The sequence below is a fragment of the Actinia tenebrosa genome, unplaced genomic scaffold (assembly GCF_029948245.1).
Source record: "Actinia tenebrosa isolate PJP-AT-01 unplaced genomic scaffold, QUT_ActTen_1.0 PGA_scaffold7__59_contigs__length_16204524, whole genome shotgun sequence".
Classification (NCBI taxonomy): Eukaryota; Metazoa; Cnidaria; class Anthozoa; order Actiniaria; family Actiniidae; genus Actinia; species Actinia tenebrosa.
This window is the reverse complement of record NW_028292584.1, coordinates 640,419-655,320: the sequence shown is the minus strand read 5'-3', so window position 1 is coordinate 655,320 and position 14,902 is coordinate 640,419. Positions and strand designations below refer to the sequence as shown.

The following is a 14,902-nucleotide window of genomic DNA, read 5'->3' as shown; positions in this document are numbered from 1 at the left end:
TTGGTAATCTTGGTATCTTCTACGGGTGGTTGTTCTTCGGTGTCACTCATCTTATATTAAGGGACTTGAAGGACTTGACAAGTAACTTGATGACGACTTGACAATGACTTGGCAATGACTTGACAACGACTTGACTAAGTACTTGAGAATGACTTAAGGACGACTTGACTAAGTACTTGAGGTGACTTGACAACGACTTGACTAAGTACTTGAGGTGACTTGACAACGACTTGACTAAGTACTTGAGGTGACTTGACAACGACTTGACTAGGTACTTGAGGCGACTTGATCAGGTACCTCAGTAAGTGCTGCCTGGAAGACCTTTTCGACTTCTCTGTCCTTCTTGAAGTCCTTCCAAGATGTTCCAAAGGAACCTAGTACCTCCTTCAAGTCGACGTGCTGAGCTACGTGAAGTGCCGCAGAGGCGACTGCCATTAACTTACCGCACTTCAAAGACAACCACCCGCAGGTTATCTTAAGTTCTTGGGATATGACATAGTCATCTCTTATGTCCTTCCGCAGTTGCTCCACGTCGTCTATAGGCAGTGCAAGTCCAAGCAATTTAGTTGCAAGTCGGATAGCGGAGTCTGCGACGGCGTCTGTGGTCTTACTTGCGAGGGCAGCCTCGTACCTCTTATGGAACTTTTTGACTTCCTCTTCCGACAGCTTATTAACCTGCTCATGGGTAAGTTCCTTACCTATCATTTCTTTACACTTCCCAGAAGACACAAGAATGTTAAGTTGTTCCTTGAGGTTACTTTCGTCTAACTGTGTGGGGACTTCATCTAAGAGCTGCTCAATGTCCATATACATTAACGTCATAAGGAAACCTCAAAGAGAAGATCATCTTGGAATGTTGGTGCGTTTTTAAATGCCGCATGTATTCGTGCAGCTGTTCCTTGCTTATCTCACCGCCGTAGTCGCTTAAAATGGTTTCCAGGTCAGACTTACTTGGAGTATAAAATACTACGAGAGAGCCTATGTTTTCCCTAAAGGGTTTAGAGACACTGGTAAGCTGCTGCGAGAGCAACCAAACGCTGATATTGTCGTGTCTGCCGCTGAAAGCGAGCTTCACTAATTCGGAGGTGCGCCTTTTTACGTCGTCCCCACAGGCAATGTCATCCAGTATGAGCAAGGTTTGCGTATCTTTAGGGAATTGCTTGTGCCAGAACTTAAGATGGCTGGATAACTCGTTAGGATCCAGTATGTCCACAAAGAAGTCGTCGTCTTTCACTCCTATGCCTTCCCAGGTGCGGTTATTCACGTAGGTGGGGCATAATAGCACTATGTAGTCGAAGCGGTATCTAAAGGATCCTAATAGCTGCTCCACGACGAATTGGGTCTTTCCGCAGCCGGTGGGTCCTACTATCAGAGCGTTACAAGGTATGTGATTCGGGTTCATTTATATCTAATGAACCCCATTTATATATAGATGGAGTCAGTGGAAGCAGTAAGAAGGATTGCCGCCGACGCAAAAGATAAAAGAGACACCATAGAAATGCAAAGGGAAGAGATAGACCGGTTAAAAGAGCGCGTACAGGAATTGTACGATGAAATGTGCGGTCTGAAGCGTGCAGAACGGTTTGGCGCGCTTTTGACAATGGCGGGCTGGGCTAAGGAGTCCATTAAGGACTTCATTCGATATCCCCCATAGATATATGGACTGCATTACGTGCGAACTACCTGCTGACTGCATAATCCCTCCCAAAACACCGATACCCAAACCGTGTAAAAAATACACCTGCCGTCACTGTAATAAGGTATTCTCTGAAGAAGACTTCGTTGGACATTGGTGTCCCGCGGATACTAAAGCACAAAGGACTTTAGACGACGCTCGAGAAGAGTAAGAGGTCGCAAAGAAGATCTTACTAAGCCCCAGCAAGAGGAATTAGCATAGGTCTTTCTTTTTTATTGTTATTTTGTTAAATGCTGCAAAGAGGTCTCAAGTAAGGACCTATTTTTTATTGTTATTTTGTTAAATCATCGTAATCGAAGAATGGTTAACATGATTATCTTTTTGCTGGTTTCAACGATGAGAAAGAATGATACCTCATCTTTTAATGGGGGCTTAACAAAATAACAAGAAATAATAGACCCTATCCTAAAACCCTCTTACGGGGCTTAACAAAATAACAAGAAATAATAGACCCTATCCTAAAACCCTCTTACAGGGTTTAACAATTTAACAATAAAAAATAAGGTATATATAATGAAGTGCGTGCAATGTGATAGAGCTTTTAGTAGCAAGCAGCGACTGCAATACCATCTTTCCAAGAAAGTCTGTCAGAAGACCATCAGCACTGTTTGCGGTGACTGCGGTAAGGAACTCTCCACTGTACAGACCCTACGATATCACCGCGAGCATAGAGTCTGCCTTAAAGGTCATTGCCGCCGATGCGATGAACCCCTCTTTGAAGAAAACTGGCATAAGTACCGCTGCCGTCGCTATGACCTCACAGATGTGGTCTGCGAGACCCACGGCGATTTAGCAGAGCGATGTTGCCCCCTTGAAACCAGCCGGGCGCTCACGCGACGTAAGAAGGAAATAGACCAAGATTTCGTATGCTTTGACGACTACGAAGGAGTAAAATGGGAGAACCGAGAACACTGGGACGGCATCTGCGATAAATGTGGCTGTCAACGCAGCGGTCAGCATATTTGGTGTTGCCTGTATGACGGCCCCAAGCCTTTAGACCATTACCTGGCGATACGAAAGGCTTGGAAAAATGAGAAAGATATATGATTCCTCAAATCGCAGCGTTCATAGGAGGAGCCTTGATTACCGTATCCGCTTACCAGATAACAGAAAAAATGAGGTCCGCCGTAGCAGACCAATACTTAACCGCCCATGAGGATGACTTCTAATCACACAGAGGATTAGCTTCCGGGCGACGTTCGATGTCAAACTTCCATCGACCGTTAACCTTACCATAGGTACGCAGGTGTGTATATTCTTCACCTTGCAGTACGTACCTTACACAGTCAGGTGCCCAAAGACTGTACTCTTGGCTGCCGTCTAGGAGGACCAACCTTAAACGGTTAATGTCCTCGAAGACGACGTAATTTTTTATTTTGTATGAAATGCCATGTAGCAAGTCGCGCCAGTGAGTTTGTTCAAGAATCATTATATCTATGAAATATCTTTTTGTGCGTTCGTAAGGTCTCATGCGATTTGAAAGCCTTAACACACCAAGGACAAGGTATGCGAATGCCGTCGACGTAACGGTCGATTTCCCTGCAGATCAGATCGTAATCGTTGCTTACCATCGTTAAGTATCCATTCATTTCATATTGCGCCAATACCGCTTTTTGTTTGTCGGACAATACGCCGTTACCCTTTGGCGTCTTCAGTTCCAGACAGAACCCATTGTATTTCTTATGGGAGTTAAGGATTAGGATGTCGGGTTGACCTGCCTGGTAGCCCTTTTGCCAGCACTTTATCCTTTTGCTGCTGGTATCTTGCAATTCCCCGAGTCCAGGCGCTAGTATCAGCGTAGGGTAAAACCGGCGTATCTTATCGATGACCTTCTTCTGTAAGTCGAACTCAGTCTCGATTTTGATGATCAACTTATTTGGACCATCCAACGAATACTTCCCCGTCTTCCTTAACGTAGGTAGGACGTCTTCGAAGACCCAATCTTGGAACGACTCTGCCGTTGGCAGTTTGGAGCTGAATATCAATTGATACAAACCAGCCTCCGTCACGTACAGGGATTGCGGGTGCGAACCAGAAGGGAGGCGATTCACCTCCAACTCATTAAGCCTCTTCTTATGCTTGTCCCGCACGTGGGCTTTAATAGCATCTTTGGTGTCTGCATAACCTAATGCCTTTGCTACCTCCTTTGCTTTAAAGTACAGCTTATCGCCTTGCACTATACATTGCAGTTTAGTTTCGTTGTTTTCGAATACGCGGAGCATATTATACGTAATGAATATTTTTTATCCTTTCGCGAGCCTAGTAGGCAACGCTTTTTAGCTGATTCATTTCTACACTCAGTTGCGCGTCTGAGACTACGAAGATATATGCGTTGATCTTAGTAGCGTCGCTGGCATGTTTGGCGCGCTTGATCTCCAACGTAATACCGTCCTGGGTATTTACCAGCCGCAATCCCTGTCCATGTAGGTCTTCGTCGTTCGTCGTGCGCATGTCGATCCACAGCGCGTACTTATCCTTAAAGAATTTCTTTGGGTCAATTTGGTCGCCAAACTTACGTGCGACTTCCCGGTACATATCCGCGGGCTTTATCCCTTGTGAGTAAACCTTATTAGGCACTCCGTTGATGCTAACACCTACGTTGGTAATGTTAGGATTAAAGAACGCCTCGGAGTCACGCAATCCTGCCGTGTATGTCTTTGCGAACAGCAACATTATCCCTGTAAGGCTGCGCCTGGGAAGGTTAATGCTTTGGTTGATGACCTCTTCGACGTTATTTGTAAAGCTGAACGTCTTGTACATCACGACGTGATCGTAAAGGAAAGCCTTCCCGGAGCTGTATTCCATACCGGCGCTACGTGCTAAGTCTTCGCTGTATACCGTTTCATACTGCAGCTCTAAGTTAGTAACGGAGTATGGGTGGACGGCTGAGGAACTTACGTCCTTTCCCTGTAGGATGTTCGTAGTGTCTGCTAGGGTTACTTCGAACTGTAGTTCGCTTAGCTGCCTTGGGTAGTATGCACCGTGGTTCGTAATAACTTCGAAATCTAATGGAACGACATATTTAGTGCCATAAGCCGTCTTTATTTCGTCTTCTCCTGAGGCGCTGTCGGTTGCGCTTCTTACCTTGCGTATGGCTTCGCTGGCGATTCCCTGCTCTATCCTTTGCGCGCGGTCAAAGGCTGTCAACCATAAGTCTTTGTACGTGGTGTACAGATCGTACCTGTTTAAGTCCAGCAAGGATTCCCCGGCGAACTTTACGCGCATCTTTGAGACGATGTTCCTGCCTGCGTTATTGACGACGTAACGCGCGTCTGCAGTGCTTGGTTGTATTGCTAGGTCAAACCTTAGCGCCAGGGTGCCAGGAACTAAGACTAGGTTATCCGTTAGGCGGGGCACGCCTACGTACAGGGTTTCCCCTGGCTTAGCGCTGCTGGGGGTAAAGGTGACACGGTGAAAGGTGCGTTCCGCCTTTAGTCCGCCAACCTGCTTAGGTAATACGTTGGGATTTAACTTTGAGCTTATCATATATAATGGAAGTAGAAGGAACAGACTTCGATCCCCTTACCGAAGAAGGTCAAGTCGACATTAATGACGACGAATTCGACGCATGGACCCAAGGCGCGGAAACCGACCCCCTGATATACGACGCAGCCTTAAGAGACAAGTTTGGTAGTAGGTGGAGGAGGGTCAAGGCCACATTAAATCGTATGTTCACACGAAAAAATCCATACAAACCCGTTCCAGAATTTTTGCAAATGGATTACGTAGTAGGTCCAGGCGGCGACATTCCTGAAGCCCCCAGCGCTGCATGGCTTAGTAGGGTTCAGGAACAAATGAATGAATCCATGGAAGAAACCCCGGACGATTTTGATAGGATCAAGGAAGAATTCCCAAACTGGGATCCAAACAAAGCCCAAGTAATGTTTGACGCGGATAACGAATGGGGCAGGGAAGTCATAGTAGCAAGGTTAAATAGGTCTAATGCTCATCCATACGTCATCAGGGACATAAATGGTAAATACTACGCAGATAAAAATATTCCTTCAACCCTTAGAAAGGCATTAGGAGAGCCCAACTTACCCGAAAGAATGAGAGAAAATAGTGAGAATATTGACGAAGCCGTCGAAAGAGTTAAGACTATAATGCAGCGGCAACAAAAAGGTCTTGAGGTGATAAGGGAAGTAGAAGAGCTAAAGCAAGCGATGGAGGAAAGGGAAGCAGATTACATGCGGCAAAACCGACTACTCCTTGATGCTCGAAAGAGAGAACTTAACGATAAAAACCAAAGAATAACAGAAATGAGAGAACGAGAAAGGAAATGCCTTACGTGAAAGAGATCAAGCCCAAAAGGCTTTCGAGCTCGCCCTGCAAGACCTAGACATGAGCAAGGAGGAAGCTAAAAACTTGCATATCACCATAACCGGCTCTTTGGAGGAACGGCGGCAGTTGGTTGCCGAAATCAACACCATGGAAGAGCAACTTCGGCAAAGAGATCAGGCCATCGAAGACCTGGAGGGGCAAATAGAGCGGCAGCAGGAAATAATTAATGACCAAACTCGTCCCGAAGAGGAAAGGGAGGCAGCACAAAAGGAAGTAGAAACCCTTCAGGAAAGAGTCGCGGAATTACAGGCGCAAAAGGAAAACCTGGAAAGAGAATTGGGGCTTACCACCAAGGAAAAGGTAAAAAGAGCTCTGGTGAAGTATGGTATTCCGCTGGCATTTGCGGTCGCTATTAGCACCGTAGTAGGAGTTATCCTATCCGCGCTTAAGGCTACAGGCGCGGGCGTAAAGAAATTAGGCAATGGGCTGACGGACTTGGGAAAAAAGATGGCAGCCGGCTTGCCTGGGCTGCTGGGTTCGGTTGTTTCCTTGGCACTTAGGGCCGGCGGAGAACTGTTGAAGTTCGTGGGGAATAACATTTGGATCCTCGTAGTAGCTATTGGAGTGGTACTCCTGAAGAAGATGAGGGGTTGATCTTATCCTTGTGTATTACTGGTGGCTTATCGTCGTCAGGCATCCGAGGCGTCCTCGACTGGGGATAAGTAAAGATAGTATTCGCACCGCCTTGATAATGCGGAACTAGTGGTATGGCGGTCATGATAGAAATGGGCTTATGATTCCAAACAGCATCCGGCAAGCCACTATTTTTCGTTATGGCATTAAATACGACAAAGCCTTTACTATTGGGAACCCCCTGGAACTTATCGCTGGGGCGAACTTGAAGCTTTGCATATTGACAATTGACTATCATATGAAAAGTTACCGGCTGTTGATTTTCCTTACTAACGCCGCGTGCGGCCTCATACGTAAAGTGTGACGAGTGCCTGTTATTTTTTTCCACCCTATATGGAAATAGCGGAGTGTCGTTTTCATCAACAATTCTAAACCCAAGATTACAACTATTGCGCAGATGAATGTTGGGGGTGCATATGAGCAATCCTAAACCACCAACCTTTACCCAAATCTCGGTATCAAACCACTCATCCCCTTGGTAACGAATCTCTCCTAAATAGTAATGAAAGCCTTCTTCCTTTACGTGCGGGTTCATATATTCCAGCAAATAAATTTGCTCCTAGAGACTTATTACCGTAAGAGTGCTAATGGTTGCGTGATTATAGGCTGTATCCCTTTGATTTTCTATGCTATTTACCGTAACCTTTCCCGTATCGTCCACTCTTATCTGCAGCTTTACCTTCCCATGGCAATCGGCGGCCATATGGAAAGTCCAAACGGATTGATTCTCGTTGCTCAGGGGGTTGGGCTCTACGGAGAAATGCGTAGGCTCCCTGTTGTTTGTCTTCACGCGCATGGGTTGTAGTACGCCGTTGTCATCGCAAAATCTAAAACCAATGTTGGTGTGACTTACTGCCCCAAGGCAAATACTACAAAGGATCAACTTCTTTCCTGAGTAGTTCAAATTCACGGACATGCCCGTGACATCAACCCAAGATGCTTGGGTGTATTTTTTCTCACCTGTGTAAGTCGTATAGACACAATCTACTCCAGCTACGTAGGGGTTGTTCATCGCCATATATAATAACTCAGACCAACACCCGCGGCGGCTAAGCCGGCTTTTAGCAGGTTATGGTCATATTCCTCGGTAACCTTCTTTACTGGTTTCTTTGGTGGCTTTTCTACATGCGCCTTCTTCGATGGTTTTTCTACGTGCTCCTTCTTTGGCTTCTCCACGAAATGGGGAATGTTCCTAAGAGTGTCAGAGTTCACGTCATTCGCCCCAAACTTCATATCCTTAGTAGCTCGTTGAAGTTTGTTGTTGTAACCCACGACGGAATCGGCGTTGATGACCAAATTACTTGGCATTAGCCAACAACCAGGACTCAAAGCGTAATCTAGCCGCACTTTAGACTGCTGCACTGCAAGTTGATATCTCTGTACCGACTTAGAGATCTCATTCTCGATAACAGCGCTTTCGAAGAGAACAAGGAATACTTGTTGCGTTTCCTGTGACGCACCGGAGGCATCTACGATGGGGCTGCGAGTGCTAACCTGGGCCCCTAGAATGCAGTAAACGAAGGCTTCGATGCTTCGATTAATCCTTGCGAGATTCTTTAGACCAATGCCCTTTGCGGCAAAGAAAGGCGCCCAAGGATATTTCTCTTTGCTTTCTATGAAGTAAATCAAGTCACCTTTTGACGCTTTACCCCCTAAGTCGGAGAATTCCCATCTGCTAGGATACCCCATACCCGGAGTTTCTATGCTGGCGCCAACATACGAAGCATAGGTGTAAGTCTCTCCTAAACCATGGGCGGCACCCTCTTTGTTGCGAAAATCAGGGTTGGTAAGCTTAAACTCATTCCTTAATCGCTCCCATGCGACTTTGTCATATTTGTTATCCTTCGGGTTAAAGATAGTGTCACTAGGAAGCGGCGCTCCTAACTCAAACAATATCCTACGAATAGTAAAAGCAACATGAAATCGCAGGAAAGGAATATGGAACATATCCGCGGCTATACCACATCCTTTAGTAGCAGCCCAGACAGCAAAGTTTAACTGCTGCGGCCAATACCGCATGTTGGGACCTGATAACCATTCTCTGGATTCTTTCCCTGAGGTATGTTTCATGGCAGTTTCTCTAAAGATGTCTCTGACTTTTATTTTGAAAGTCGTAGGGCCCACGGGGATTTCTAAGGAGGTAACCATCTTAGCAAAGTCATTTGCGCCACCTTTGTTATCGTAAAATGGGTAATCCTCCGTTGCCGGTAATAAATTCTCTGGAAAATTAGGCCGCCTTTCTTTATGCTCGGGTTTTGGTGGCTTGACGGTCGCCTTTGGCTCCAAGTCCGCATTGCTGTACATTCTGGAGCCTTGGTAATAAATACCATCGGGTCTTCTCTCGAACTTACTAGGGTCTGCATGCGGAAACATCTTCCTAAAGGCCCTCCAGTTGGCATAATCCCTGTTGTCATGGTGTGGCTGCTCCTCAATATCATTCCCAAAAGCGTCGTACATTAGTATATATAATGGATGTTATACCATCAGCACCTCAGTTGTACCCAGATGTTTCAAACTACCATACCACCACTAAGGACACCGGTCCTAATGAACTAAACGCCGAAAACTTCAGGCTTAATAAAGCAAACTTAATCCTGGCTTACTTGGAAGGGCAAACAAAACACTACGAAGAGGTCAGGAAAAAGTACGCCAGAGCCCGAAGCATACTACATAAAATCGCGATAACTTCCGGCTCCATGTCCGTGGCGTTAACAGGCACTGGTGTTGCTACTTCGCTTACCGGACCTGGAATAGTCGTTGGCGTTCCTTTGGCCAGCGTTGGAGCCGTCTGCGGCATCGTTTCCGCTGTTACGACAGGCATTATGAAGCAATTGTCCGGTAAGATATCCAAGCACGACACTCATATAGCCCTAGCAAGAGCAAAGGCTAACACCATCGCCGACTTGGTGTCTCAGGCTCTGCGGGACCGCCGCATAGACGACGCGGAGTTTTCTTTGATCCTCGCGGAGGAAAAGAAATACGGGGAGCTAAAGTCGGCTAATAAAAAAACCATCGTGAAAGATCTTTCCGAGGAATCTCGCAAAAAAATCTACCAGGAGGCAAAAGAGGAGCTCCAAAGAAAACTCGCTCAGTAAACATCTGCTTTGAAAAGAACGTAGGGGGATTTCGACTGCACATTTCATCTTCTCGGAATCCATTCTAATAGGGGGTGGTTGGGGTCAATTTTGTAAAATATTTCGTAAATTACGTCGGGATAATAAGGAATATCCTTATCCAGCCGACAAAACATCCACTCGGCTCTGCTCATATCAGAAACTTCGGGAATAGAGTTACCGGTAATTTCAGACAAAAGATAGGGAATAGCTTTGTAATATTTCCCTAGTCTTAATTTTTTCAGCGTTTTCCGTAGGCTTTGTGGCGTTGGTTCTTCTAAATGGTCTATGATTTTCTTCTTTACTTCGTCGTCTAAATATACCGGCCGATGGCCTTGGATATGACTCATCCAGTCCCTAAAGTATTTTATTCTCTTATAAGGTGTTTTCTTGCGGCCTCCGTTGGAATAATATTGTTCCCTGGTAGCACAAGGCACGGCATTACGAATATTTTTACCGCACTCGTAACACTGTGCTGACGTGTCGTCTTCTATTTGCATTTTCTTGTCGCAACACCAGAAACCCTTGGGCTTAGGTATGTTAACTTTAGGTCTTAGACAAATTATGCAAAAGTCGTTAACGAACTTCTTACATTCTTCGCACTCCATATATAGACTAACATATTTGCGCTGTTGCCCCCAACCACACTTGGAGTGGGTTGTTTCCGTAGGTGGATTTTTGACACGGGTCTTGCCCGTGTTGAGATTGCGCTGGAACCCCCATTCCCTATACTACTTAGATGACCCATGATCCAGCGGTGTTACCCCACGTTGCGCAGATGTGATGCCACTGACCATCATTCGCTGAAACACCTGTTGCACTAATGAGAAACGAGAACAAAGATCATCCACTGAATCTCACAAGAATTGGCTTGGGAAGCAAAGTTCTTCAATCTATATATGAGAAGAAGACTCAATATTTAGGATTTATTTTTGTTGGGAACATCAAACGAAAGTGGAACAGTACATAAGCTGTTTAATTCAGCCTTGTGAGTGTTGAAGATAGAAATAGTTTGTCAAGTGGAAATATGATCAAAAGGAATTTGAAATTTAAGACTAGGACAGCTAAGGCAATGGACGACTACTTGGACGATACGGCGGCAATCTTGTCAGGGGTCAAAACAAGACAAAAATGACGGAAAATAAATAGAGTTTCGTGCCCATGAGGGCAGGGACACCACAACAGCTTTTATTCCAATTACAGTGGGCCCTGTAGAATTTTAGCACGGGCATTTATACAGGGTTATATATAAGACAGACGGGGCCTACGGTTTTAAGTCCTTGTCCGAGAAGACTTGAAGGTCTAACCGTTTGCAGATATAATTACAAAGGCAGCACCTTCTCCTCAGTTATTTTAAGACCCTGAGTGTTGGAACTGCCGAGGCTTGAACAACGACCTCCCGCACAACAGACCGATGCTCTTACCAACTGAGCTAATAACTTGTTAGACCACAAATAACTTATAACTAGTTATTTGTTCATCCACTTGTGGAAAAAAAGAAACTGAATTAAATTTACCTTGTCCAATTGTTATCGATAATAAGGTAAAAATTTTTGTAATTATAAAGTATAATCTGATTATCCACTCCATTGGTTGCATAGCTAACAACCGATCCCGCGTTTATTGTGTCAGCGGTCTTCATCCAGTAGCAGAACGACACCGCTGTCATGGTTGGTATTCCTTTAATGATGACGTAATCAGAGGTAGACCTTCTGGGGAACTTGACATCGAAGGATGCTGTTGGAAGAGATTCAAAACAAAATTCCCTTCATAAGAAAACGCAAGACAAATAGAGGATATTACATGGTCTCGCGGAGGTAAGGATTTTATCTTCGAGTCTTGAGTTGAGTTAAACGAAAGAGTAAGATCTGTATGTTAACTGTAAGATAAAACCGGCGATTTCCAAGCGGCGACGTAATATTTTCTTTATAAATAAACTTTTGTATCTGTAAAGCAATACTTAATGAAATTACCGCCTATCAAAAGCACTGTAACTCTAGTTCCAGTTCTCGCCATGAAGACCCCAGCACTGATAGCCTGACAGACGTAAGTCCCTGAGTCTGCGGTCTTCAATCTTGTTATAGCCAGACTTCCATTCACATGGACTCTTGTTCTATCATCAGATGACAATTGTTGGTTGTCTTTACTCCAAGTAATCCTAGCAGGGGGATCTGCTGTAACTACACAGTCCAGTCTCAGACTTTCACCAACTAACAACACCACTGAAGAGGGAGGGGTGGTGGTGAATTTGGGCAATTTCACCACAATGAGTTGCATTTTCCCAATAGACAATCCAAGGAAATTTGAAGCTTGGCAAAAATATATTCCAGTGTCCTGTTTTTCCACAGAGTATAAAGTCAAACGGCTGCCATTTATGACGGTACGAGCAGCAGGCAACATACCAAGGGGTTTTACCCAAGTGATCGTTGGTGTGGGGTGTCCAGTCACGTGACACTTTGGCAGGGTTACATTGGTTCCTTCTTCCACGTAAATAGGTCCAAAAGATAGGGAAATACGAGGAAGATCTGAAAGAATTGAACTTATTTAACCGATAGAACAATACGTCTAATTAAATTATTAAAATGCCTATAATGTAACAGAATTGTGTAACGACTTACAGTTGACGAGAAGAGTGGCTGTCTGGTTTGCTTGTCCAAGTATATTACTGCCTTTACACTCGTACACTCCTGAATCGTTACTACTAACATTCCTTATCTCCAGATTATGACTCCTATCAACGCCTGCCAGACCTGCATCCAACACACTTCTTGTCTTGTCTAGTAAACCACCAACTCTCCTCCAGCCAATCACAGGTACTGGATTACCACTCCACCCACAATGCAACACGGCCGTCTCGCTTTCATTAACAATTAACAAGGGAGGGGATACTTGAACCTCTGGTGCAGATATAGATTGACCAGGTCTACCATCCCGTCCAGCTACACCACGTGGTCCACGATCACCTCTATCTCCCTTCTCTCCCTTCAACCCAGTAGGTCCCATCATGCCTTGCTTGCCACTTCTGCCTGGCACTCCCATGGGTCCTTGGGGTCCTCGTTTGCCTCTTCTTCCTGGTGGTCCTCGTCTTCCGGTCGATCCTTTGCGACCTGGTCGTCCAGGTGGACCGGGAGGTCCTGGTGGACATCTATTCTTCTTTGCTCCACACGCTTTAGAAAAGGCTTTATTCACCTCCACTCCCATTGTTTGTAAAAGTTCTTTACGAACAGTTTGAAAGTTGGTGTCGTTTGAAGGTGAAGACACGGTGAGGCGACGTGCTCTTTGTCTTGAATCATGGATGATCTTTGGTGAGTCGATAGAACGACTTGCTGTAACGAAATCAAATGATTATGTTACATCAGTGGGATATGTCTGGGTTTGTAGATAACCGTACCACGCATTTCGGTGAAAGGGCTTTCAATTTCCTGAAATTCAATCCGAAGACTTCGATATCACACGTTATTGTTTTTGATTCGTCTGGATGTAATTCTTTCTTTTTGCTATTTCTTTTTGTTGTTCAGTTCCCAGAAAGATAGATTCAGTATGTACAACAGTTTTATATTGTAATCCCTGATTCGAATCATCAAAAAATGCAGTGACATTCAACGATTCTGTACGCGTTCTACTCTGTTTACTGCTCACCTTTGATTTGCTTGGTTTTCACATTACACGGCTCTACATCTTTCCCATCTGTCTTCTCTTCTACCTTGTGTAGTCTTGTCCTGTATTCACTTAGAATCAACTCAACACGTACAAACTCACCCAAACACAACACACCAACTACAAACCACAAGACCACAGACACTCTGCTTGTCCGAATTGAGCAGCTTGTTTTGTCAGACATGACTGGATTTGTCGGAACTAGCTGAATAACTTTCCAACAGAGATCAGATCAAATGTTATTGTCAAGTAAGAGATGAGCTGAGAGATATCACTGCACACCATATGACCATACATGTATAACTATCTGCACAGTACATACTGTGCCGTGACCGTGTCAAAGGGTCATATTCAGTCTTCTTTCGAGATGGATTGCAGTAGCCTTGCCAATGTCCTTGATGACGCTTGACTTCATATATTGAATATTTATTTTGTATCATTTTATTTTGGTATCGTAAAAGCGGTGTTTGCACTCCAATCGCAAGGCATCATGGTCTATTTATGAAATTCGAATCGACGCATTCGGTATCTAGCCGTGGTCGAGTGAGGATCCCCTCGGCTTTATATTAATGAGTAATCTTCTGGAGTCTGAATAGGACTCCATGCTGTCCAATTAAGAAAACAATTGGACAGTTACCTATATGGGATTAATGAGAAGCTGTATAATTAGATATACAAATTGCCTTTATCAATTGTTAAAGAAATACGCAAATACAGCAAACATAACAGATTTTAGGTGACAAATCGCAGCAGTCGATTCTCGTATGTTGCTAGATACACAAAGATCTGTGTCTAACTGAGACGGGAACCGACGACAAACTTGAGAGATTGAAACTTGTAGGCGTTGGTTTAGTTACTTTACACAAAGAAAACTGAGAATTTTTCTCTATCAGAACAAGCAAAATATTTCAAAGAAACTTAAACCAGTCCAAGAATTCTGGATTACCCCGTATACGTAGGGATTTCTTATGAAAACACAGTAATGTAAACTAGATGTCATTCTAGAGGTCACGCGTTAAACGTTTACATGGGAAAAAGGTCAGAGTCGAGTGCTCAGCGGCTTTCTGGTATTTTGCGAAGGATGGGTTAAGAGATGTTTGCGTAGAGGAGACTTCATTGAAAGGGGCGCGTTGGGGGCACGTTGGAACTTTCTATAAGGGAATGTAAATGAGGTAGGATTTGATGCTATTATCTTACTAAAGATATGTCAAAAACTATACTGTCGTTGAATTACATGAGCAAAAGGCTCAATATTCGACATGTCTACTTTGAAGAACAATCAGTCTAACTATCTAAACCTCGTCTTTCCAAAAAAAAAAAAAAAAACTTAGCTAAGAAATCAAAAGAAGAGAAAAGACTTTACTGTGATATATATAAACATAAAGAAAAACGATGAAATAAGTTAAGCTTGAATATATATTATGTCAAACTAACCATACTCAAAACGTTCATCCATTCATGT

At 44.3% G+C, this 14,902-nt stretch overlaps 1 protein-coding gene across 1 annotated transcript; it reads right to left on the bottom strand.

Moving 5' to 3' along the window:
* Positions 1 to 10,449: 10,449 nt before the first annotated feature.
* On the bottom strand, positions 10,450 to 13,747 carry LOC116289366 (roundabout homolog 3-like). Its single transcript, XM_031696267.2, has 5 exons — positions 13,423 to 13,747; positions 12,402 to 13,109; positions 11,757 to 12,308; positions 11,301 to 11,520; positions 10,450 to 10,603 (listed from the first exon to the last, which is right to left on the bottom strand). The coding sequence occupies exons 1-5, from the start codon at positions 13,622 to 13,624 to the stop codon at positions 10,519 to 10,521; spliced, it is 1,767 nt and encodes a 588-aa protein (XP_031552127.2). The 5' UTR covers positions 13,625 to 13,747; the 3' UTR covers positions 10,450 to 10,518.
* Between the last annotated feature and the right edge of the window lie 1,155 nt (positions 13,748 to 14,902).